This window comes from Parasteatoda tepidariorum, chromosome 1, assembly GCF_982258835.1.
Source record: "Parasteatoda tepidariorum strain Cologne lab strain chromosome 1, Ptep-v5.0, whole genome shotgun sequence".
NCBI lineage: Eukaryota > Metazoa > Arthropoda > Arachnida > Araneae > Theridiidae > Parasteatoda > Parasteatoda tepidariorum.
The window spans coordinates 113,694,975-113,722,850 of record NC_141755.1 but is presented as its reverse complement, the minus strand read 5'-3'; the positions used below and the strand labels follow the sequence as shown (position 1 = coordinate 113,722,850).

The 27,876-nt window shown below is 30.6% G+C and overlaps 1 protein-coding gene across 1 annotated transcript in view; it reads right to left on the bottom strand.

The window, feature by feature from the left end:
* Window positions 1–27,876, bottom strand: part of LOC107440104 (Golgi to ER traffic protein 4 homolog) — a 35,171-nt gene that overhangs the window by 5,799 nt on the left and 1,496 nt on the right. Inside the window, exons 2-7 of the mRNA XM_016052909.5 lie at window positions 22,949–23,027; window positions 17,533–17,614; window positions 17,303–17,458; window positions 13,206–13,344; window positions 7,969–8,109; window positions 5,853–5,928 (exon numbers count right to left, since the gene is read on the bottom strand). Of these exons, the coding sequence (XP_015908395.1) occupies window positions 5,853–5,928; window positions 7,969–8,109; window positions 13,206–13,344; window positions 17,303–17,458; window positions 17,533–17,614; window positions 22,949–23,027 (673 nt within the window). The remainder of the gene's footprint in view (window positions 1–5,852; window positions 5,929–7,968; window positions 8,110–13,205; window positions 13,345–17,302; window positions 17,459–17,532; window positions 17,615–22,948; window positions 23,028–27,876) is intronic.

The window sequence follows — 27,876 nt, the reverse complement described above, 5'->3', positions numbered from 1 at the left end:
ACTCAATTGTCCGCTACTAAAGTTTCAGATGAGGTACTTAAAATGCTCTGGCTTCAACGTTTACCATTAAACATTCAACAAATTTTATCAGTCAGTTCGGATAAGTTAGAAAGTTTGGCTACAATAGCCGACAAAATCTCTGAAATTACTAATATAACCCCTAACGTTTCTGCAATACAAGATGACTCTGATAGAATTAGTAGACTAGAAGCAACTGTTGCCGAACTGAATAAAACCATAAAGAGACTTTCATCATTTCGGTCAAAATCTCCCAGAAATAGACTGCGAAGCAAGTCTCCAGCAAGAAAACAGTATTCTACGTGCTGGTACCATTTTAAATTCGGAAATAAAGCGCTGAAATGCAAGCAACCATGCAGTTTTCAGGAAAACTAGCTTGCTCGCAAGTTTCGGCGACGGCTTCTGCGAGTTATGATCATAGTCGCTTATTTATTAAAGACCAAAATTCCGGTACGAAATTTCTGGTAGATAGCGGATCAACAGTTTCGGTTTATCCCGTTCAGCGTCCAGCAAAACATCTTGATAAAAATATCCAATTACTTGCTGCTAACGGTTCGAAAATTTCCACTTATGGGAAAAAGGTGCTTATATTAGATTTAGGATTTCGACGAACTTTTCGGTGGACCTTCATTCTGGCTGATGTGTCACGGCCGATTTTAGGTGCTGATTTCCTTGAACGATTCGAACTCATTCTGGATATTAAAAATCGTCAACTAATCGATAACACATCTGCAAAGTACATTCGTGGTTTTTACACCTCTCAGCCGAGTAATAGCATTACCGCAATAGGTAAAAATTCGGTATATCATGAACTTTTATTTAAATTTCCGAATTTGACAAATCCTTCAGTTAATGTCGTAGTCAAGGATCACAGAACTACGCACTGTATTATAACGAGAGGTCCTCCTCTCTGTTCCCGAGCTCGTAGGTTGCCGCCTCATAAATTGGCTGCCGTTAAAGAGCAATTTCAGGAGATGGTCGACCAGGGAATTTGCCGTACTTCCAGCAGTCCTTGGAGCAGCCCCATACATCTCGTCCCAAAGGGGAAGAATAATTGGCGTATTTGTGGGGATTACCGCCGGCTCAACAGCGCCACGGAGCCGGACAGATATCCAATACCACACATTCAGGATTTTGCCTCTGAATTACATGGAAAAACAATTTTTACAAAACTAGATCTAAAACGCGCGTATCACCAGATACCTGTTGAACCTAGTGACATTCCAAAAACTGCTTTAATCACCCCAATAGGGTTGTTTGAATTTAAGTACATGACTTTCGGATTAAGGAATGCAGCCCAAACCTTTCAACGGTTTATTGACGAAACATTAAGAGGTTTAAAATGTTTCGCATACCTTGACGACTTACTTATCGCGTCAACGGATTTTGAAACACATTTATCGGACTTGGAGGCTATTTTCACGCGTTTAAATGCTAAAGGACTGGTTTTAAATTTGGATAAATGTATATTTGGTGTAAAAGAACTTACTTTTTTGGGATGTCTAGTTTCGAAAGAGGGAATCAAACCAGATCCCGACAAAGTTACGGTACTTAGCAACTATCCAAAACCAAACAAAGTACGTGCCTTACGACGGTTTCTAGCAATGGTCAATTTCTATCGCAGATTTATTCCCAAAGCTGCAATTCAACAAATGGCACTTTACGATCTAACTAAGGGAAGGAAGAAGAATGACTCCACCCCTTTACAATGGACTGATGAATCTAATAAAGCTTTCAATATTTCCAAGGAATCAATCGCAAACGCTGCACTTTTAGCACATCCATACCCTAATGCTAAAATCTCTCTTTCAGTTGATGCTTCAGACCTTGGCATAGGAGCTGTATTACAACAGCATATAGCTGATGGGACCGAACCACTTGCGTTTTTTTCTCGTCGTTTAACACCTGCTGAAAGTAAATACAGTACTTACGACCGAGAATTGCTTGCGATTTATAGTGCTATTAAAAATTTCCATTATACACTGGAAGGTAGATCCTTCACAGTTTTTACAGACCATAAGCCGTTAATTTTTGCTTTTAGACAGAAGCACGAAAAAATCTCTCCTCGTCAACTCAGACACTTAGATTTTATTAGTCAATATACTACTGACATTAGATTTATTTCAGGCAGCGATAACGTTGTCGCAGATGCATTCTCTCGTATAGAGGTGATAGATTTACCTAGTACGATAGATTACGCAGCAATGGCGGAGGAGCAATCAAAAGACGCTGAGCTGAAGGAATTGCAATCTAACCCTTCCTTGACGATCAAGCCAATCGTTTTTAGCTCAAGTGATCTACCACTATTTTGCGATACCTCTACGGGTAACATACGCCCGTATGTTCCAGAGAGCTTCAGACACCTAGTGTTCCAGTCAATACACAGCTTGTCTCATTCAGGCCCCAGACCGACTACTCACGCTGTTAAACAGCGATACATTTGGCGATCTCTGAAGAAAGACTGTGCGGAATGGTGCAAGAAATGTTTAGATTGTCAGCGATCAAAAATTTCACGACACACCAAAACTCCTCTTGGGCAATTTCCAACTGCAGTCGACAGATTTCGACACGTCCACTTGGACATAGTGGGACCACTTCCTCCATCGCAAGGATACACTTACATCCTCACGTGTATCGATCGCTTCACTCGATGGCCTGAAGCTATTCCCCTGAAAGATCAGTCGGCTGAAAGTGTTGCTAACGCTTTCTTTTCAGGATGGGTTGCTCGGTTCGGTGTGCCAGAGATTATTACGACTGACCAGGGTCGTAACTTTGAAAGTAATTTATTTTTAGCTCTTTCGAAGTCTCTGGGTACCAAACGTAATAGAACCACAGCTTACCACCCTTCTGCAAATGGCTTGATAGAACGCTTTCACTGGCAGTTAAAGGGAGCCCTCAGGTGTAGTCTCGCCGGCACTGAAAGATGGATGGAAAAATTGCCGATCGTCCTCCTGGGAATACGAACTGCCTTAAAGGAAGATCTTAACACCTCGACAGCAGAACTGGTATACGGCTGTAATCTTCGCCTGCCTGGCAAATTTTTTTCTTCTATTTCAGGTACGAAATCTCCACAGCAACTGCTACTATCCTTGAAGGAGCACTTCCGGCAGATTCGACCAACACCTACCTCACGTCATGGATCAACGGAGATGTTTGTCCATGCTTCCCTGAAAGAAACTTCGCATGTGTTCATCCGTGACGATGCTGTCCGTCGTCCATTCCAGTCTCCTTACCTTGGTCCTTATCCTGTGATCGAACGCAAGCCGAAGTTTTTTCAAGTCCAGATCGCAACTAAGAAGAGATGGATCTCCACTGATAGACTTAAGCCTGCCCATTCTTTTTCACAGATTCAAGAGGCTCCAGTCATCCCGCCGCCGATACATCCCGTGAAGTCTGCTCTTAAGACGTCCACAACAACTCGGTCCGGTCGACACGTCCGTTTCCGGATTCCCGTACCTCAGCGTTCTGGACTGGTGGGGGAGTCCTGTGGCGTCATCAAAGACTCATCACATCGAACGTCACACAGAACGTCATCTTCATTAAAATGCAACGCTGTTGGAAGAAACCGATCTCTCAAGATGCAAATCAGCTTTTCCCGGACTGCGCGCGCCTGCACTCAAGAAGGATAAAAACCAGCTCACCGACGATCAGGATGCCACTTCGAATTCAGCTCTCACCCGGAGATGTGTGCTGGACCTAAGACACCTTGTCCCGAATTACTGATGTCTTCCCACTTACTCTGATGATAGACTTTATTTTGTACAACTCTTTTTAGTATTTTAGTTGTTTATGAAGGAAATAAACCAAGTTATAGTTTTAAAATGTCTGGTATCTTCCAAAATACTTCCAAACACTAAACTATTAAAAGAAACTATTGATATTCTTAGCGTAAAGCATTTCTCACAAGATGTTATGGTAAAGACAACAAGGTTCTTTTTTAAAATTATTCTCACCAAGTATGTTTAGATAAAATTTAAGTATTGTATATAGAGTTTCTAACTAATAAAGTTTAAATTTTTACTTTTTGAACAAATCAGGCAAAATAAAATTAATAACAAAAGTTAGGCAAGAAGAAATTCATTTATTTTTTGTTTGTAATAAAGCTAAAATTAAAAGGGCAGAGCACTTAAAAGTTATTTTCTAAAAAGCTTACTCCCTTTGGAATATGAAAACACATTCGATTATTTTAATACTTACACATTAATTAAAGTAAGCTTAAAATAAAAATAATTAAATTTTTCCAGTTAAAATATGTTGCATAAACTAAAATATGTTTCATTTCACATACATGTTTCAATTTGTTTTGAAATATTTGACAGAAATGCCTATCACATATGATAACATAAATATAGTTAAGATAATCTGCTAAATTTAACCTAATTTAGAAATGTTCAAAGGGCACATTAATCTGGATCACTATAACAATGAGATTTAATGATTTTTATGTTTTTCATGGCCATACTAAAATAAAATTTAAATTTTTTTTCACAAAAATTAATACCTGAAACTATCAACATAAAAAAGAACTTTTCAATATTTAATGAAATATTTGTTCGAATTGTAGACAAATTGTACAAAAACTGTGGATGAAAATTATAATTCATTCTATTCAGAAGTTTTTTTTTCCTTAAAAAAAAACTTTAGATAAAAATTAATTAAAATTTAAATTCTTATAAAGTTAACAACTCTTGGATTCAAAAATATCCTTTAGTAAAAGCTGCTTCATTTAAAACATGAAAGACTAAAAGAATTGAATTATAATTTATTCTGTACTCGAAATTATGTTTAAAAAATGTCACTAAAAACATCAGGGGTCTGTCGAGGTTTTTTTGGAAGGTAACTATTTTGTTAAAATTTAGACATAATTTGTGAAAATTAAAAGTTAAATTAAAAAATCAACACCAAAATATGGTAAAATAAGAAATTATTTTTAAAAATTTTCACTAAAAATAAAAATTATTTATGAGTGGTAAATTTCTATAGTTCCTCAGTAATACAATTCCTCTTCTATAGTTTCCTCATATATTAAAATATGATTTTACTATTGTAAAATTTCGAGCCTAAAATGTTATTTAAATTTCTTGCATTTAACAGTACTAGGACTAAAAGTTATATGCATTATGAGAACATTTTCGATTAGGTCATACAGAAAAAATTTTCAGAAGGAAAAAATTTTTTATTAAAAAAAAAAATAAAGGTCTGTTAGAATAAATTTACAATAATGTTAAAGGCAATGTTCAAATGTTTAGAATGATGCTCCAATTTTGACTTCGTGTATAGAGAGTGAGATCCTTGCTGTTTCATTTTACAAAACTCTGGGATAAAAAAACAAAATTTTAAGAGGCTGAGAACTTGCTTTTTTTAAACTATTTTGTGACGTTGAATTTGTGAAGGTACGACTAAACGGTCGTAAATTTACCCTGGATGGACCCCTTATCATTTAAACACCATTAAACAAGTCTAGCTTTCTTAACTAGAGAATTATAGTTTTATCTAAATGCTAGCTACTCAGTAACAAACTGATTCTCATTTAGTAAGAGTTGTTTTATTTAAAATTTGAAAGACTATATTGTTCTATTTTATATTTTAAATTCTGCACAAGAAGAAAATTATTAAAATTGACAATTTCAAACAAGTCTAGTTTTCTTAACTAGGAAATACTAGTTTTATTTATATACTAGTACTGAATTGCTAGCAGCACAACGACCATTTAACAAATACTTCTCTGAGAAGCAATACTTTGCCATTGTATTGGAATGAAACAACACATTTAAAAGGTTCATTCAAAAAAGAAGAAAATAAGCAGCTCAGACAATATTTTTAAAGAATCTTACCTCACTGTAAGTGGGATCCCTTTTTAAGGATGGCTGATACTGTTCGCAAAGAGTACGGAAGTAAACTAATTTCCCCCTAGAATTAAAGTATCAAGCAACTTTATTAAAAATGACAGCACTATAAATAATTAATCAAGATAACAACAGATTAAATAAATTTATAATTAATGAAGGGTAAAATCATTTTCAGGAATGCCAACTCTTCTAAAATTCTGCTGATAGGGAATGTTATATGGGTGCCAAACTGAATTTATAAAAATATGTTGCTTGCAAAAGAAAAAATAAGAATATGGGTCATACTAGTGAAGGATACTCTTCTGTTGGCTTTATTTTTTATTAAAGTAATATTTGTGTTCAATTCAGATTCAGTTCACATATCTAGAAGTAATATGTTGTTTTAAAACCCTTACCACCCCCCAATCATTGCATGCTTTAAAATCAATTCCTTCAATATCATTGTTATAATAACAATGCAAACTTTTTAAAATCTATTCTGCTCGCATTTTTATTCTAAAGGAGCGTCCCTGCTTTTTTTTCCTTTTTAAATCTAGTCTACCAAAATGTTTTCTATTTTAGGGAACTTAGCATGGCTCTCTCGTTTTCCTCATTTCAGTGGATCTTTCAGAGGAACATTTTTTCTTTTTGTTTTATAAAAATCACTCAGTATAGAAAAGTATTTTGCTGTTGCAGTTGAATTGCCATTCAGCTCGTGAAGTTTACTCAAAATCCCATGTGAACTCTCTTTGGCTTCACAGCTTCCATTTTTAACATGCTCAGTGACCTCCTTACATATGATGCAAACTTTGAGTGTGTGCAATAGCTATCATTGTTGCCATTTAAAATGGTATCTGCAGGTCATGAAAAACTTTTAAGAAAGATGGAAGAAAAAAAATACTAGGCCTCTTATCTATTTTTCCCCCCTATCATGGCTTGATGTGTTATTGGAACTAAGCCCTCATTACTTCTGGCATGTGGACTGATGCAAGGTAAGAAGGATTCAATACTTCTTAATCAGAACCTCACTGTTTGACTAAGTGCAGCCAAACACCCTGTGAATTAAAACAACAGATTTGATATCAATTCAAAATGCTAAATTAACAATTTGCCCTTATTAAATCTTTTGATCAAGAAAGAACATCTTTTAATAGGTTTAACAAGTTCTTCAGAACTAAGTTTCGCAGTTATGAAAAATGATTATCAACAATAACTATAGGGGGGAAAACAATTTGCAGTTTAAATTAGAAAAATGTAGGATTTGTAACTCTTCCTGGGTTTATATTGCTATAAAAATATTTCTATTTGCTTTAAAAAGACTGATATTGTATATAAAATATACTGCCGTGCAATTGAAAAAACAATATAAGAACTTCAGGAAAGATTTCAAGAAAATCAGCTTGACAACTTTTTTCTTTCTCTTGCCGACATTATAAACTCAGAAATAGAATTTCAGATAATTGGTTAAAAAAAATTTAAATAAATAATAATTCTTGAAAAATGTTTTTATTGCAATATGTAGCTTATCATACAAAATTGAATAACATATAAAATCTTAATTTTGAATTTTTAGTCACTTACATTAATTTTTCTATTGCACGGCGGTCTAGTTGTTTTTCTAACTTGAAGCAAATAAACTATTTCTATGTATTGGGTTTGAAGTTATTAGGTACGGCAACATTTCTTTTTTAAAGGAATGATAATAAAATGTACTAATTTCAATAGTAATTTTTTTTTATCAAAAATAAAAATAATTTAATTTAATAACAGTTAAATCACTTCGTTAATAATTTGGAAATTTACATTAAACAATTAGAAGTAAATATTTTATAAAGAGTACTGATTGCTAATAAACAGTAAAAAAAAATAAACACTTGAGACTGTTTTCTTTTTTTTAATGCTTTTTTTGTCTCGTGAAATAAGAATGATATCCTATTTTTATAACAGTTGTAAATTTGAAACAGTCATTTAATACTATTAGATTTAATTTTTTTTATTTCATGTAAAAAATGTAAACTATGCAAAATGTTTAATATTTGAAAAATTACACCGCCACTCCAGATTTATTACAATCCACCAAAAGTCAGGCAAAGAGCTTTAATTAGGAATAAAATATGCAAACCTTTCTATTGCTTGAAGCAGAAAACTAAGAAAATTGAGAAGTGGTAGTAGAAATGGGAAGCCTGATGTTACAGCAGGGTGCATTCCTGTATATGCCTGAAATGCTGTTGATGCAGTAGTTTTGTTTTTAAGGCACAGATATCTGTCAAAAGAAACACAATAACACACTGATTTTTAGTCTATACATTAATAAACTTTTATACACAAGTTATTCAAAATATGGTGTGTGGCCATGCGTTTAATAATTGAAAACTGGTGCATATTCAATAAAAGAAAATAACATGGTTAGCTTTAAGTTCATAATATGAAACTTCCTTCGCTGGTGATAATGAGCATTCAAATATAAGCACCTTTTCACAAGATTTGCTAGTCATGAATGCTGAGTATGGAGAATTTGAAAACTTACTTGCAGAAGAGAGAAATTACTTAAAATAAGGAAGGTTTTACCTGATTTCACTTTCCATTTCTTATTCAAAGAATAGACAATACAGTTATTGGAGAGTAGTGCTTAACAAAAGGAATATAGTGGTTTATACACAAGTTCTGTTTACTTTAACTGATTGTGTTAAATCACAATCAATTAAATTAAATCAGATATAGAATGAAATATGATCCTTTGTATAGTGGCAGAATTGTGACGACATTGTCGCAGAACAATTACAGAGTTTCAGCAGAAAGATTTTTTACTTGGAAAGCAAAAAAGCTTGATTTCTTTATCCGCAGAAGTTTTGGAAAGATTCTTTTTCTGCAGAGCTTTTTTTTTCCCTTTTTGGGCAGAACTATTTTCAAAAAATGACTTTCCCACATTTCAGAGATGGAAGAAACACTCATGATTTCTTTTTTTTTTTTACTTTGCTTTGAGAACAAATAAAAAATTCCACAATGACATTGATATTATAAAAAGTAATTTCTAAACAAATAAAATTTTAAAAAGTAAACTACACAAAAAAATTTTTAGAACAGGAGAATATTGCTAATACCGTAATTTCGCGGAGATAGGCTGCGACGTTATTAATTAAAAACTTGAAAATTTAGTAGGAAGGAGTATCTGACGGGGCGGCCTATATAGTATAACTTTTATTTTCTTCAAAAATTTTGCTTTTTAGAAACCGCACTGGAAATGTCATCTTCATTTTTTCCACCTGTTATTGTACTTTTTATTTATTTTTTCATGCTTAATGTCACTCCAAGGAATGGTCAGCGCACCTGGAATTTTCCCCTCCCTAATCCTTTCTTGGAATCATTTTCTGGAGACCACTATCCACAAGAGAACAAAGTCTCTCTTTCCCTTCTGCCATATGGACAGCTGTTGAGTGTAGGAAATGGGCGTGGAGTGGAGAAGCATAAATCAGAAAGGAATGAATGAAGAAAATCAGGGTGGGGCCAGTGATAAGGTAACTGTAAAACAAATGCTCCCCCACCCCCTGTTCTTTCCAGGAAATATGACTCTTCTACTTGTCATGGATGCCTCTCTCCACTCCCTTTTTTTCTTCAGCTGGTTGTTAAAAACATGTGAATGTTTGGTAAATAAAGCATGCTGATGAGCTTGGAATGACCTTCAATACTCTTACAATTAAAATGTTCAAAAAGAATTTCAAACTTTCCACTGAGGGTCTGCAGAGGGAAAAAAGCAAAGTGTGTGAGAATTTTAGACTGGGATAAAAGAAAGACCGTCCTAGGCCAATACCTCCTAGAGAGGAATCAAGCCCCACAACGGGTTACTATAGGCGATGGTGACGTAGTAGAGTTAGGCCCAGAGGAAAACCAGTCAGGGTAGCTATTTTTACGAAAAACTCCGAATCTGATCAAACTAGCCATTGGCGATATTCTGAAGTATTATAACCTGTGTCGGCATTCAGCCAATTGGCGAATATTTTTGATTTGAATTTGTAAACAACCGTCGGTGTTCTGATGTCAATGTTCTTCATAAAATTTATATTTATTCTACAAATGTTATAAATGTCAGCATTAATTTAATTCTTAGTGTTATGAATAATTGCATATGAGTGCTGTGTACCAAACTGCAGAGGAAATTACAAAGTTGATGGTACAAAGGATCAGATTTTGGATTTCCCAATACGTAAGAAATGGCTTGCCGCCATGCCAAGAGATTTTGAAGTTGCAAATAATTCTAAAGTGAGTAATATTTGTTTTTATTTTTAAAAATTTAATTATGATTCTTTATTATATTTTTACTAAGAGTAAATTATTTTAAATTGCGGATAAATTAATTATAATAATTAAGTTGTTCTTATCAATCATATCGCAAACTATTGTAATAAATTTTGTGTATAATGATAAAATAACTATATAGCTATGGTGCGGCGTGTCCGGTGAAAAGTTTTTTTCTGTCAGTCGATTTTTGAGGGAGCGGTGTATATACCAGGGCGGCGTTTCTCCGCGAAATTACAGTAATATCAGAATGTGTATATTAAAAACAAAAATTCTTACACTTAAAATTTAAAAAAATTATATACTGTTCTATTCTGTACATGAAAGCTTTTTTTAATTTTTTATATATATATATAAATACACACAGTGCACTGTCGGAAAAAAAATTCTGCTACAGGGTTTGTACAATCGAATACTTAACATCTTGCATTAATTGATGGCCTACAACATGGAAAAGCACATTTTACAGCAAAAATTCAAAGCAAGTGAGGAAGGCAGGTGAACCTATTCTGGTGTATATACAGTGCACAAAATAAAAAGAAAATATAGACCACCCTTCATAACTTTTGATCTGATGATTGAATATTCACCTTCTAGGACACAACCTTAATGATTTGAGGGGTTAACCTCAAATATGCTAATAGTTTCTCAGAAATTAAAATAACAATTTATTAAAATTTGATTTCTCAGGACTATTTGACCAATTTCACTCAAATTCTGCATTTTCCCATGTAAAATTATATATTTTTAAAATGATGTAAAAAATTATATACCACCATTCAAAACTTCTCAGCAAATATTAAATAAAATACTATAAAATGATAAATATTTATTAAATGTTATTTTTTGAGTAGAATTATGTTTGGATATAGGAATTTTATAATTGTTTGTAAAAATGTTTCAATTTGATTAAAAATTTCTCAAGATATAGCAAAAAGTAAAATTAACATTAAGGGGTTCAAACTTTGGACTGCTTTCTTGACCAGACTGTTGGGACCATATTTCCCAGATTGCAGGGTTGATTGCAAGCCTAACTCAAAAATCTTGAAAATTTCTGGAGTAAAATCATTAATGAAGCATTTCAAAAAATTAATGTCTATAAAAATTTAAATCATTGATATTTTCAAAACATGAAATTCTAAATAAATTATATGCAGCATAATTTAAATGGATGTATAATCTTTAATCACATTCTCCCAGAAAAAATATTTACAAATGAAAGAGATGCCAAGTATAAATTCGGATATTTTTAAATAAAATATACAAGATTTTTTATATATAAATGTGACTTCTTGGAACTTCTGGACCTTGGATTTCCAGAGACTTCCAGATTGCAGATAGGGAAAACTTTTTCGGAGCACAATCATTCCTGCAGATTGCCCGTTATATTTTAACAACAAAAATAAGTTTTGTTTGTTCAGACAGGGTACATTTTTGCGCCTGATTTCGTAACTTAAAATATCGTCGGTACTTATTAAGAAGCATATTTGAAGTAAACTCCTTGAATCAATAAAATTGAGTCCTAGAATATGAAGATCCAATCATTAGATCAAAAGTTATTCAGGGTAATCCGCTTTTTATTTTGCGAACTGTACATAAATAGTTTTAGAGTTCTTATACATATATTTTCAAAATGCAGAAGATTTGAGAGCAGAAAATTTCAGCAAAATGTCGAATGACCATGTACAAATTGCATTTAATATATCAGCCTGCTTGGTAAGCAAAAATATTAGACCATAATTTTTAACTCACCACATTTGTTATAACTAGAAGCCTTTAATTTTAAATGGTATTCAAAAAAATATTACAAAGTAAAATTATTTAATTTCACTAATAAATCCTAATAGAATCATACCATTGTCCATTCTTTAATTTTAAAGAATGGGTTAGAGAGAACCCTCATTTACAGTACATTTTTAAATAAATAATTTACTCTTTCATAGAAAAAATTGTTTCATGCTATGAAATCATTGCAAAGCAATCATCGGTGTTAATGACTGGCAGAAAAAAGGAGGTTGCCTTTTAGTATAACTCTAAAATATTACTTTAGTGTTCAAAAAATGTTCTAGTTTAGTTTTTAACTCGAATTGACATTAAAGAATTAATTTTTATTTCAGTATATTTAAATATAAACATTAAAGAATAATAATTTCAGTAACTTCACAAATTAACCCTTTTTTTAGAAACATATCTCTGAAAAATCAAGAACTGTTTCATACTAACCATTACAAGGTGTATTTGCGTTAATAAATCACAATGTATTTTCATTTAAATAAATAGTTAATTGGATTTTAATGCTGCAAATTTGATTAAAAATATGGAACAATAAACTGTAATATTAAAATAATCAATAATTAAATTAGAATAGAAAACAGAAAAGTAAGAGATTTAACTGAGCTATTAATGATAATTTTTAAACAATAATTACTACTTGTTCAGTCATGAAATTATAAAAACAAAATGTTAATATTTTTACCATGTATTAAGCTTAACTGTGAACTCACAGTTAGAAAAATAACTCATTAGAGCAAATATTAAGCTGCACTCAATATTTTTTTTCTCTCTGCTTATTTCATTTACCAAACTATAAAATAAGATTTAAATAATTTTAATGTAAATACTAAAATTTTAGCTGTCTTTTGATTAAAGTTAAGACATGCTATATTTCTAAATTGAATGTGAAAAAAGGAATTAAATTATTCAACTAGCAAATAACAGGAAATAAACAGTTAGAATTGCTCACAGTTAGAAAAATAACTCATTAGAGTATTAAGTTGCACACAATATTTCTTTCTCTCCAACTTCTAATTTATTTAAAATTACTTTATTTGAATAAAAAATACATGATTTGTTCCAAAAAAATTCGCTTTGATCTTTTCTTCTATTTTTTTTTCAGGTATAAGGGGAATATATATTTTTCTTTTCAGTAAAAAAAAACATTCACAAATACTTTCACCAAGACACAATTTTTTTTCTTCTCAAATTTACTATTTTATGGCATTTGGCGAGGTGGCAAGTGCTCAGCAAGAAAACAAAAAATAAGACAGAGATAAAAAATAAACTCACTGGAAAACAGTCTGAGCAATAAACAAATCAACTTCATTGGGATAACCTTTTGTAATATGATATTCAATCAACATAGTAGCACAGCCCTGACCATCAGAAGAATGGATGAAGTGGTACCGAGACTGTTGATAATTCTTTTCTAGAACTCATTAAAATTCATTTTAGAAAGAATCTTGAATAGCATAAAATATATAATGCAAAAAATATATTTAATATAGTTCAAAAATTAAATTGATGTGTTACATTAAACATTCTTTTCATTAAATATAATCCATTAAACTGTTTCTATCAATTCTATTTTTATTTATTATTTCTACAACTGCAAATAACATTCATATAAAAATTTAACTATTGCAAATCAAGAATAAAAGGTTAGCTGTAATTGCTTGATTTAAAAAAATAGACGTTTTAAAAACACATTTTGAATTTAAAGTGATTAATTAATAGCTAATTTAGTACCAAGCAAATCAGAGGTGATTTGGCTTTATAAATGTTTAACCACTACAATAATCCTAAAATAACCACTACAGTTTAAAAAAGATCTTTTACAGACCTGCCAACCTTAGAAAATAAAAAAGCAGGAGACTCTTTCTGTATCACAACATAGCGCAATATTGAAAATTAAACCTGATTAACATTTCCTACTAGAAGTTTATTTCAAAATATATTACTTACATTACATAAAATAGACCACAATAAGATTCTGACACTGACTAATAAAGATATGTGTTCTTACTATAAAATATAAGGTTCTTTAGAATTATATTAAAACACATCTTTTGATTTTTTAAAATTTAGGAAGAGGTTCAAAATTAGCAAAATATGTCAATAATGAATACAATACTTCATAAATGTATTTCTTCTTATTTTTTTTTTTTAACTGCTACTGTTTTAAAACTGCAGATGTTGCTGATTTAGCAATATTTAAAAAAAACTGCCATCTATAGAAAGTGAAAAAACATTTTGCCTAATGGTATCCAACATATATTTCCTCTCCGATTTTGCCATTTCATCGGTTATTGCTGTTGTTTTGGTTCGCACACACCGTAATTTTTAGCGATGATGCTACTGGGGAAATTTTTCTAAATAAATGCCCAGCATGATCTGAAGCACAAGTTGGGATGGAAATTGCATAAATTGTTTTTTTTTCCCCCTCTATCCTGAACTAAATAGAAAAAGCAGGAGAAAACACCCTGAAGGCCTGAGTGCGAAGATTTGAGGCAAAAGCAGGAGAGTTGGCAGGTCTGCAGTGTTCCTACTTAATTTTTATGGGAAAAAACAAGTACTTTTCAATAACTTTCAAGAACCTACTCAATAATAGTTAGTATGCTAAAATACACATTTTATTACATTGAAGCATATATTAAGTTTATAAGTTTTACATTGTTTAAAAGTTGTGGCAATTTTTTAATATGGTAGCCCACAGTCACCAATGAAACATAGAGCTACTTTGTGGTTCAAATCAGTCTGAAGATTAAGAAGAAAAAATTATTTGGCATTAGCATACTCGCCAATTTTTTAAGACTGGCACCAGTAAAACTTTACATGAAAATTTTAATGAAGCACATTAGAATTAATTGAAAAATAATATTTAGCTTCTCTGTTTAGTTTTTAAAAACACAATTTCTTTTTCTTACCACAGAATATCAGTGAATGTATTTTAAACATAATTAAATCTTTTGTAGTACAATATTTTGGGCGATAACAAACTAAGATTTACCAAACTTTATTTGCTTTGAAATAGATCGAAAATCGCAAAGCGTGATTTTTTAAATTTTGTGAATAGATTCACCATGCTTAATTTTTAAATTGCATGTATACAAATCACTATGAGTTACGAGTAAATCAAATGGACGTGAAATGTGAAGCAAGCCTCGAAGATCGCAAAACATATGTTTAGTAATTCGAAATATAATATATGTTTCATAAATCAAAACAATATGAATAGCAAATGATAGATAATTTTAGCATCAAATAGATTGCAGAGATAATTTTTCAGGAATTTTTCAATTTTCTAAAATATGCCATTTAAACCAGTCATGGCAAAAAAGCAATACTAGTCAATACCTTCATTCACTGAGATATCAGAAATTAAGAGATTATGTTCTATTAATAAAATAAATTAATGCCATATACAGGTTGCGTAGCCAAATTTTTGATTAAAAAAATTTTTAAAAAATAAGCACCTCTTAAGCATTTTTTAAGTACTCAAAAACTATTCTTAACCTTTTTATTTTTAAGAAAAAATATAAGAGGACATTTCCGTATTGTGCTCTGTCGCGCCAGCTACAATAACCAAGGTGCCAAATAGACTTTAAACTTGCAAATTTAAAAATAAATAAAAACATGTAGATGCTTGTCTGAGGGTGGCTACGAGTTATAACTTTCAAGTTGGTCCCTCTCTGTGATGTTTTTGTTTGTTTTTTTTTCTTGCAGGCCGCTGCCCGGAAGTTGCCAAGACATGGCATTCTGCCACAGATCGCGATACGGAAATCTCCCCAAATATAATTAGGATATGCACCACTAATAAAACAATTTTCTTACTATCCTTGAAAGTTCATATGTATACAGAAATGGCAACTGCTCCGGACACGCCAAAATAATTAAAATAACGGTAAATAACTACAAAGTAAATTTTGTAAATGTTTGACTATTTTTGCTTGCTTTTTTAAAGGTGCAGCATGACGTAAGTACTTGAAGATGGTGAATTATATAAGCCTACGAATTATGTAGAAATAGTGGTGGATAAAAATCTATTAAATTGAATTTATTAAACCAAGAATCACAATTGATAGACTACCACTTTAAAATGTATATTTGCTGTCCGGAGCAAGTTGGCATCTCTGTGTGTATATATATAACGTCATTGCCGAGTGGCAGGATAAAAACAGGTCTTAGGCCAGGAAGGAGGGTACAAAATTTATTTATTAATTATTAGACAGAGGCAGTCATGAAAGTGTGTACAAAAAATTGCATTCCTCTGTAATATGTTAGGAAAAATCTTGCAAAGTAAAATCCGTAAATGTCTCTATTTAGGGAAAAAAGGGAAATCTTAGAAATTACTATTGGTTTATGAAATAGGTCGTAATGCATAGTTGAGCCAAAAATAGATTTAAGGACAGGATGTGAATTTAAAAGTGGGAGAAAGTATTTCGATTATAATAATTAATTAGGATAACATAAAAAGATTAATAGAAGCTCTCTATGTTACCTATATATATGTAACAATATATATATGCAACACAAACACATATGTATGTATGCGTGTGTGTGTCTGTATATATGTATATGAACTTTCAAAAATAGGAAGGAAAATTTTTTATTAGTGTGCAGATCCTAATAAAATTATTGTGGTTAAATGAATGGGAAAACATAGTTAAATAATAAAATATTTCGCTAAGGAATCTTAGCTTTTTCAAAATAGTTACTAAGAATCTTTCAGTTTCCGCAAATCATAAAAAGATCTCCAAACCATTATTATTACCATTTATATTCAATTAATGAACAGAGCAATACATATCTTCATCATAGCAGTAGTATACTCTGAGGTCTACTTTTTATAGTCCCAAATCTTTTATTTAAGTTCTTCAATTGATATAAAATATTTCCATATTATATCAGCAACATAATCAGTTATATAATTACAAAAGATTTCCATTCATAAAACTTTCATTTCTATTAAGTATTTGTAACTAACTTGTGTATGTACCAAAGCGATCAATCAATGATCACGAATAATCACTTAATTATGTATAATTTGTCTAAAGTAAGAACTCCCCTAGCCATTCATCTGGACCCCTGGCAGTGACTATGGAAACGAGGTATAACTATTTCAAGTAGGGGTGTGGGGTCATTGCTTAGAACAGGTTGTGGATCAGATTCGAGAGAGGAGTTTTTCATTCTGTCTATTTCCTTCTGTTAGCCACAGAATGAAGAAATGCTCCCCTCCTTGAAATGCGTCATTACTGTTTCCATAGCAGCATACTTTGTGGTGGGGGGAGTTCTTACCATAGACAAACTACAGTTAACTACATTTGTAACAAATTAGTTTACTACCAAGAAAAACCACACAAAATCTTATTAAAATATTAATTCACCTTTCCATAATGCATTAGCAATTAACTTGTGTAAGTTGGGATGCCCAAAAGAATCTGTACAACTATTTTTGCTGGACCACTTCAAAGCTGTTGTTAAGAAGTTAGATCTTTCAGGAGAGTCTGGCAACATCATTGAAAACAGAGTGGCTAATTTTTCTAATGATGGAAGGAAAAAAAGATTATAATTAAGTTTAATAATGATATCCTACAAAATCAATAATTCCTCTTACCCATATATTCATCACAAACAGCTACTTCAGATTCATTTAATACATTGATTAAAAGGATTGCTAAATCAGCTCCACTATTGTGCTGAAATATAAGAATATATTTCTATAACAGCAAAATTCAATTTGTATTACAATGCATACTATTTTAAAAGGTTTTCCATTAAAGTGCTTTATATTCTAGTAACTATCCCCCCTCACTTAAAATGCATTATCAAACTTACATTTTCCATGGAAAATCACGAGAGAAAAGCATTACAGACCTCAGAAATTCAAAACTCCTGAGAATTTCTGTGACCACGGGATAGCATAATGATATAAAAAGTATATAATTTTGCTTATTCTTTAGACTAAATTTAAAGTAATTTTTTTAGCCCTAAAAATTTAAAAATAATAAACCAGAAGAAAAAAAATTGAAGGACTGATTAAACGTTTAAAAAAAAAAAAAAACAATTCTGTCATTCATTCTGGTTTGCCTTTCCAAGCAACAAATTCTTCAAAGTTAGTTTTGACGAATAACACAATTAAGTCTACATATTTTTTATGTGTGTTTAAATATTCTCTCACAAATAATATGTATTTGAGAAAGGATAAATATTTTAACTTGGCCAACACACTATAGGTTTTCTACTTCTGTATCAATCCTACCATGAAAATGAAAATTTTCTGTTATGAAATATCTTTTCATTATAAAGCAAAAAACTGAATTTCTGGAATATTAAGGAAGCGTACATCAAAACGTAGAAACAAAAAACTTGGGGCTCAAACAATTGAAATATAACTACAATTTGCTATTTTAGCATGAATCAAGATATCATGTATTACTCTATTAAAAAACTTCATTTGCTCCAAAAATATAATAGATTCAAAATAACAGTTGACTTGTTTCAAATGATTAAAAAATAGGCACTCATTTTCAAGACTTCCCAGACGTGAATGAGAAGAAACAAAAGTGATTTGAAATATAACACCTAAAGACAACAACAAAAAATAAAGGTGAGAAACAAAACAAGAAATACCTTAGTAGTCCAGAGAAAATAAAAAGTAAAAAACGTAACAAGAAAACTGTGGTGCAAATCAGGGTAAAATTAGGTGGCTCAGAGTTGGGAGGTACAGAAAGCTCGCATCTACAAGTAAAAAGCTCAACACATTCTTTATTTATTTCAGAATAGAGAAAACGAGTAAACCGAAAAATAAAACAATGAAAAGCAATTTGACTTTTCAATTTTACCAGGTTTTCTTTTTTAACTTTACTAAAAATATACTAAACTTTTGCATAAAAGAGAAACCTTTTGCAGGGGTAGCATCAAAGTTTTTTAAAATTTTAGGGTAATTTTAGGAACTTTTTTCAAAAAAGTTTAGGTAAATTTTAGGGGTAATATATGATTTTGCTAGGATAAAAACATATCACACGGTAGTTTAATACATAACAGAAGATTATTACAATTCATCCACACATATCGTAAATAATTGTAAGCCATAAAATAAAGCTCTGAAATTTATTAAGTCAAGAATGAAATCTCTAAGGTGTAAAAATGAAATTTCAACTTTACATATTACCTATCAGAAATTAAGTGCATAATTCAGGAACAGGCAAAAGTGAGAATAAATCAAGAGAAAAAATAAATTAACACCAACTTGGATTTTTATTTAATTTTTACCTTCTTAATCAAAACTTTATTATTACCCTTTACCTTACTTTATTAACCCACTGACGGTTCTGCACGTAAAAAGTCGCATTTTAACCTGCAGTCTTCTCTGCATAGCAAAACCGGTTTTCCCATGATAACTGATAGGGGAACTGTGTGTAGGGGAGAAACATTCTCCCAATTTTGCCCATTTCCTTAACCGCCAGTGGGTTAAGAAAAACTATTGTGCGATATTATTAGATTTCAAATCAGCAATTTATATTAGAAGTTAGAGAAAAACAAATTAATCATGATCATTTTTCTAATATATTCTTGATATGATTTGTGAGATTCTTTTACTGCCCTCAATAATGTTGTGGTGATCTTCAACACTCCTCCATAATTTCGAATGGTATCTTTGATTAGTCTAAGAGACATAATAGTATTCTCATGGTGACTCACATTAAGCATTGCTTTATTTATCGAAAAACCTCTCTCAGGATTAGAATTCCCATGTGGCAAAATTAAAACAATTTTAATTAATGTAGTTAGATTATTGCTTTTTTTATCTATATTTAGCCTATAACTCTAATTTTTCAGGAACACCAACAAAATTTTATCAGATTTTTAGGAATTTTAGGGTTTGCACATAGTTTTAGGAATTTTATGAATTTTAGGGGGAATGCGACCCCTGCTTTTGCTATTCATTGGAAAAATAAAAAAAGAATGTACAGACAAATCCCCCTTCAGCGAAATCCGAAATAGTGAAAATTTCAATGTAACGAATAATTTCCAAATCCTCAAATGAATCTCCATAGAAACAATTAATTAAAAATACCAATATTTTAAAATTCGTAATCCAATTTAATGAAGGTGAAAATAAGCAACAACTTTTATGATCAAAATACTTTTCTATTCTTCAAAAGTACACAGTGATCTCAGCATTCAAACATTTTTTGCATCTTCAAGATAAAAAGTTTCGGACATTGAAAGGGACACGTACGTCAAAAAAGACGTATCACTCGGAAGGGACTACCCTGAAAAGACTAAACACCTTACATTTAATTTAATAAGTTATTACTACTTCACTTTATTTTGATTTCCATTATTTTTAGCACATTAGCTCGTTAATTCTAGAATTATATGCAAAATTAATTTTTACATATACTTTCTATTTTTACATTTTCTTTCAACTATATACTTTCCAAAAATATTTTTTTAAAAAGTATTATTGTACATTGAATAAAAGATAGAATTTTTAAAAAATTTTTATCCAAAGAAAACTCTGTTCGGAGGAAATATTATACTCAGAGAATTTTCTCCACTCCTGCTTTCATGTTACGGCCTCGAGGAAAATTCCCAATAAATCATGACGATAATATATTATCTGATAAGTAAACTACAGTAAAACCTAGCTACAACAATATTTTGGGGACCAAATAAATATATTGTTGTAGAGGGATATATTGTTATACCGAGGGCATGCGAACTTTGAGGACACAATAAGATTTTCTTTTAATTTTAATGTCATATGTGCATTAACTATTAATTAAAATAAAGAAGGGTTGAGTATGTTAATTAAATGTATATGTTAATTTGCAGATAGGTCAATTATGGTTAAATATTAAGAAATATTGAAATAAAATAAGATCGAAAACACACCTGAAAACTGTTTTTATTGAAAATAATCCGATATTTTTGTTTATTTGTTCATTCTTCTGACTGCTAAGTCAACCAACCAAGTATGCATTGAGTTCAAAGTACGAAAATGATATTTGTTTGTGAATGGTGCTCCACCCACCCTTTGCGGAAAGAATTCTCTCTCAGGTGTTAATGTGATGCTTGTGGTCATTTATGACTCATGATCAGCCTTCAATATGAAGGAAATGAAATCAGACATGAATGTTACATCTGTGACTTAAGAGATAAGGAAGGCAATTCTGAGAAAGAAAACTCTTGGGGAGGTCAGCAGTAAGTCTTCTCGTGTCAGGAAAAAATAAATAAAAAAATGGCAAAAGATGATAAAATAAGATTTCTTACATTGTTTGAAAACTAATAATAAATGGAGAAAAAATCGTTTTACAGGGGTTTGTTGCTTCAGAGAATATCGCAATATTGAGAGGAGAATAACATTAACTTATATGAAAGTTCATCGGGACTGCGAAACATTATCGTAATAGAGGGAGTAGTTGTTTCAGATATCGTAGTAGCGAGAGTTAACTGTAATTACAATTTACATAAAAATATTGTTTAAATGAGTTAATAATTTTGTCAATCAATCAATTCAAGGGTTAATTAAAATACTATCATTATTTTGTACATTTATTCGAATAAAGTTTCCTAATTACATGTTATTTTATTATGCTATGACAGCTTTAGTACATCAACATTCTAGTCTATGCAGCTGAGCATCAAGCAAAAGAATAGTTAAGATCTTATTCATACAAAACAGAAAAATGAACTTGGAGTACAGAGAGATTCAAAACTACTTTTTTGTAATCGCATGCCACGAGGAAAGGAAGAGTTAAAATGATAAGATGATTGCTAAGTGTTTTTTGTATAAGATGATCATTTTTGTATTTTCATTTTCAACAATTAAGCGAATTAACAGATTTAATAAATTTCAATTTTACACTTTTTTGTTCATAATAATTTTATATTTTCTACATCAAAATTTTGGTTGTTAACCGTAATAAAAAGAGAGTTTAATATTAAAATAATTGATCACTCATAATTTTATGCGTTTTTATTAACAAATAATTCATATCTATAAGAGCTAATTATTATCACCTAAATTTTATGTTTTTGACAATCATCAAAAAGGTTTTTTTTTTTACATGACTGTCAATTGTTAAAAACTTACCAATCCTGATCTGACATAACAAATAGAAAAATAACTAAATATCTAAGAAAGAGCAATAAACTCCCTTTTTGATTACTAAGAACCATAAACAAGCAAATATCACAAATGCAATCTTTAAAATCATCTGCAGTTTAATTCATACCAACAAGGCTAGCTCTAAACCGATGAAAAAATTTAATTTTTAAAATAAATGTCTCTACTGAATGATTAATTTAAATGTTTGAACAACATTTAGGATGAGGAGGGGTCTAAAATTGTTCCTTTCATCCTTTATTTTATTCAGAGATTTTACGGTTCGATTTCAGAGGGTAGAAAATGAAGTCTGAATTTGAGAATATCTTGTAAAATGCAGCAGAGTTGCACATGATAATGCAAGAATAATTCTCACTTAATCCAGCTCACTATACACACATGCGGACCTGCAAGTATTTCATTAACATGTGAAATGATTGGCCCTATCATACACTTCAGAACAGCAGTATGCCGAAATGAATTGTGAAAACATTGAATAGAACAATGAGAAAACCACGCTTTTGCATAATACCTAGCGAAAATCGACAAGGTAAAGAAAAATCTCATTTTCAAAAAGGGAAGAATAAGCACTTTTTAAAAACACTCAATGAAAAAAGCACCTTTAAAGGCTTTTAAAAAACGAAATTAAGCATCTTTAAGCACTTTTTAAAAATGGTACACACGATGTTTAACTCCTGTTAAAAACACACACATAGTAAGATATAAAAATATTTACACTATTTTAAAGAATGTCACTTTATAGGGCAAAATTCATAATTTGACCAAAATCACTTTAATAGTTTCTGAGAAATTGAATTTTAAATATACAGCTCTAGTTCAAAAGTGTTTGTGCAATGTACATATAGTGTAAATATTACTGATATATATAACCTCACTTTGATTTAAATAAATATACCTGTCTGTGTGTGAAGAACAAAACAGAACCTTCATACAAAAGTGTTGTAAGTTCTTCATATTTCTTCTGAGAAAGATATCTACAGAAAATAAATAATAATTAGCAACAACAAAATAATAGCAATGAAGGATTGGAGCAGATACTTAGTATATGAAAGCCCTGTGGAATTTTTTGGGATTTCTGCAACATACTTTTTTAATACCAATATCTTTCAACAAGACACTTAAAAATAACAAATATACAAGTTACTCATTTAAAGTAACAGAAGCGTTAACTTAATAAAAAGAAATAAATCGGATCAAATAAAATATTTTTCTTGAATTGAATATGTAATTTTCTTTCATTCTAATATTATGGGCGATATTCTCAAATTTTGTTGGAAGATAACACACTACTTATTTCCCTTTTCGCATTTTATAATTCATCATAACATTAAAAAAGTATTTTAAAAATCGTGTAATCTGCAGCAGTAACTGCGGAATTCTAGGGTCGAAATTCAATTGTAACAAATAAGATAGTATTCAAAATATCGGATTTAAAAAGCTGTGTGGAAGTCGTTGTAATAACTGCATGAAAAAAATAGAACGAAAATTTCTACAAAAAAGAAAACCTAATTCTTTTACTTCCTTTATTAATATTTTTCATTATTCTCAAATGACAATAGAAAAATCACAAGCACTTTTTTCTCCAATGTGCAAGAAGCAAAGATAAAATCATTCGAAAATTTCTGTAAAAAAGGAAAGCAAATTTTTATTACTTCATTTATTCTTTATTTTTCATTATTCTCAAATAAGAATAAAAAAAATCACAATTTTTTTTTTTTTTCCTTTCCAATGTGCAAGAAGAAAAGATTAAATCTTGCGAAAATTTCTGTAGAAAAGAAAAGCAAATTTTTTTTCACTTTCCAATGGAAAAATATTTCAGCAAGAACTCTGTAACATTATGCGACAATGTCACAATGATTCTGCCACAGGGATTATCACATGGCAGGATTGCAACTCAAATCCGGAAAAAAAATTCCCTGTGCATATAATATACAATATATTAAGAGGAAAAATACAATCACTGTGCTCTTGCAGGAGTTACATTCAGCTTACTATACAAGTCACGGTTAGCAAGTTTCTGCCGAGGTGGTTAAAAACACTGGTAGAAACCGGTTAAAACCAACATGGCAAAAACCCTTTTCTGCCACATTTGTGGCAGAAACTGGCAGAAATTTAGAAAATGACAAAAGTAAGTACTGAGATTGACATAGAAGAGTCTGCTCTCATAGAAGACATTGAGATTCATAGAAAAAACAATTAAATGTTAAACAAAGTACAATTTATTTACAAAATTATCACCATTCAAAATCAAATATTACATTGTTTGCACTCTGCAGTAATATATAACAAAAGACAAGTTCTGATGCCGCTTCTAAACCTAAACAATTTCTCAATTCGCTATGCACGGACGAGAAATTTGAGAAGATTCTCTCAAATCCAGCAGAACCAGTAGGCATTGCCATCCACAAAAGATTCAAACTGTGACTGTTATAATAGTTGGATTGTTGCCATGCAAATTATGTCTTGAAAAGAAAAAAACTATTTGAAAAATAGCTCTATTCAGTTATGTTAAGAGTTAAATGATAATTACTGAATTTCAAAATTTAAAACGAAAATTCTAGTCAGGGTTTAAGCTGAGTCTAAAAATTCATTAGCAAAAAAGCTAAAATTTGAAAAAAAGTTTTAGCAAAATGCTAAAATGCCATTAGGCTTATAAAATTACTTTATATCAAACAAGTACTGTAAGTTATCTGACAAAGAATAGCTTAATGTACAAGAATATCAAAAAGAATACCTATAACAAAAAAAAAACACATTTATTATTTATCAAAACATTTTGGTTTATAATTAACAATCTTCCTTTCTTTCATGTTTGCCCATTTTACAAATGCTTCTTGAAAGTTATATGCACTTTCAGGGCCCTCAATATTAATCATTAATAATCTAGCCATTTTTGTTGATCGCTATGCTTCATCTCGTTTGATCACATTTTTTTCGTGAACGCTAGCGTCATGGTTCTTCTTGCGAAAGATATTTAGATTTTTTCTCCTTGTTTGATCAAGTTTTTTTCATGGATGTTAGTGTCATGGCTTTTCGCGGAAGCTTTTTTTTAAATGGAATTTAGTAAAATCCTTTAGCAAAAATGCGAAAATGCTTTGTTGAATTTTAGCATTTTTGAGGGGTCTTTTCGCATTTTGCGAAAAAAGCTACCGTAGCGGAAACCCTAATTCTAGCACTTATATTTATTATTACATTACTTTATTCTTCATTTTATATAAATATTTGATATTCTGCACTCTTTATATTTAATATGAACAAAATAATATATATTTACAAATAATGAATTAAAAAGTTTGTTACAGTTACATGGAGTTAAAATTTTTCAGTTTACTTCAAAATGTCATTAAGCAATTACTGGAACTAATATAGAAGTTTTTTTAGTTTCTGCCAATTTTTGCCGGTTTTTAACGGTTATAACCAGTTTCTACCACTGGCATGGCAAAAACCAGTTTCTGCCGGCAAAATGCCAATCCTGATACTAGTTATAATTGCTGAAAAACCTTAAGAAAAAAAAAGATAGCTGAACATTACTTAAAACAAATAATGCTATAGAAAATGCTATATCCATGTGACTAGTTTAATATAGCTGAAATATCATCCTTAAATATCCCATAGATTGCACTTGGAGTGGTTACCGTTTTTCATACGACAAAAATCAGAAACAAACAAAATTCCCTGTATTTTCCCAGTTTCTGAAGAAAAAAAACTCAAAATTCTCTGTTATTTTAGGTGATTTTTAAATTCCCTGTATTTTCCATGTTTTCCCTATTCAGCCTGTGGAGTGGCAACCCGGCGAAATCAAATGCCAACTCTGACAAAAAACAATTTAAAAAATGAGCAAATTACAACAGGCAGCCTTAGCACAAATTTAGATTAACAACAAAGGCAGTAGGTAGCAGGCTTTCAGGGTTGGCAAGGTTTAGGACAGAATGGATTAATCCACGGTTTAAACCCTTATTTAAACCGTCCTCTCCAAAACCCCTTTGTCCAAAACTGTCTTAAACAGTCCAAAAACCCCTTTACTCAAATTATGTCACAATTTTATCTAAACAATATTTAAGAGGTAAAATAAACATAGAACTAATAACATATTGATAATTAAACATACAGTACAGAACCCGTTATCCGGAAAACAGAAAACCACAAAAACCGGAACGAAATTCGATACATTTTCCCGCTATTTTTAAAAAAAAAAATTTCCCTCATAAGATTTCAGGATTTTTCTTTCTTTTTTGAAAGATTTTTATCTTACCATCATTTTGGAAATACTCATTAGTGTATTACTTCATCATTTTTTCTTCTTTTTAAGATTACTTCCAAATATATAATTTTTTTTAGTTGGGTTTAACAATAAAAAAATTACTTTTTGTAGTGATTAAGAAAACCGGAAAAATCAGTTATCCAGAATAGCCATGGTCACGATCGTTCCGGATAATCGGTTCCCTACTGTACTAGAGAATATTTATTTTTTTGATAATTAAATATACTAGAGAATATTTGTTTTTAAAAGTATAATGTTTTATTAATATTGTTTGACTCTTCAATTTAAACAAAGGAAGATTAATCAGTAATCAAGTTCAATTGGTCCTCTCATTCAATAGCATATAACTGAAGTTTGGCCTTGCCAGACAGGTTAAAATATTAGGGACTAAGTGCTTGGTTCGTCATAAACAGGTTTATTTATCTATAGTACTATTCAAGAATACTTTTATTTCATTCATGTTCAATTCTTTTAGCATAGTGGTGATACATCACCAGTGTCAGTAACTGAAACTGATGTTTTGCCCTTCAAAACTGTTAATACATTTTTCAGTTATTTTGTATTTTCAATTTAAACTAATAAATTTATATTTAAAAACAATTCTTTTAAAAAATAGACGTCTTTTTTATCATCCTGTAATGCAGAAATTATAACATTTTTTTAAAAAAATATTGTGAAAAATAAAAGGTTAATTTTTGAACAAATTAAGTATTTTTTTAAAGAAAAATTATTATTTTTTAATATTGACATATTTATCCTTATGCAAAAATATTATTTATTAATATTAAAAGCATACTTATATTTAAATGATTAGGTATTCACTTTTGTTGTTCAATGAATTGTGGAGCTACAAATACTTACAAAAATTATAAACCTTTTCCTATTATATTATATTATTTTCTTCTAATAAATTAGAGTAAATTGTATAAAAAATATCAAATATTTATTGATACATGTAATTATTATGTGTACAATGGTTACACCAATAGAATTTTTATCATTTACCAAAGTTCCAAGGTTTTGGACACTTTAAGACAGTTTAGGACAGTTTTACCCAGTTTAGGACAGTTTTATCCAGTTTAAGACAGTAAAACCCACGTGTCCTGTCCAAAACCAGTTTAGGACGTCCAAAAACCTAACCCTGGGCTTAATTAATGTGGCACTACAGATTCATTTTAGCTTAGCAGACACAAATTAATAAAAACAAATATCTAAATGAAGCAGATAAATCCATGGAGATATCTAAACTGAGATATTCGCTATTATGAGAATGAATAATATGAAATGTTCTCTTAAAGAACTATAACTAAACAATAGATTATTTTCAATTAGTTTTATTTACTATCTGTTCTAAAAAAAGACTTAAAAAAATTACACATTTTCATCTGTTTTTCGAGAAACAATAATAACTGCAGATGTGGGGTTTGGATTGAACTTGTGTGCACACATTAACGTGATCAGGAGAGGAGGAAGATAGTTAGCAGTGAATTTTCACGTTAAATTTGAAGTGATAAGCACATGCAAAGTCGTTATCCGTATTTACCTTAAGTTTAAGTTAAGAT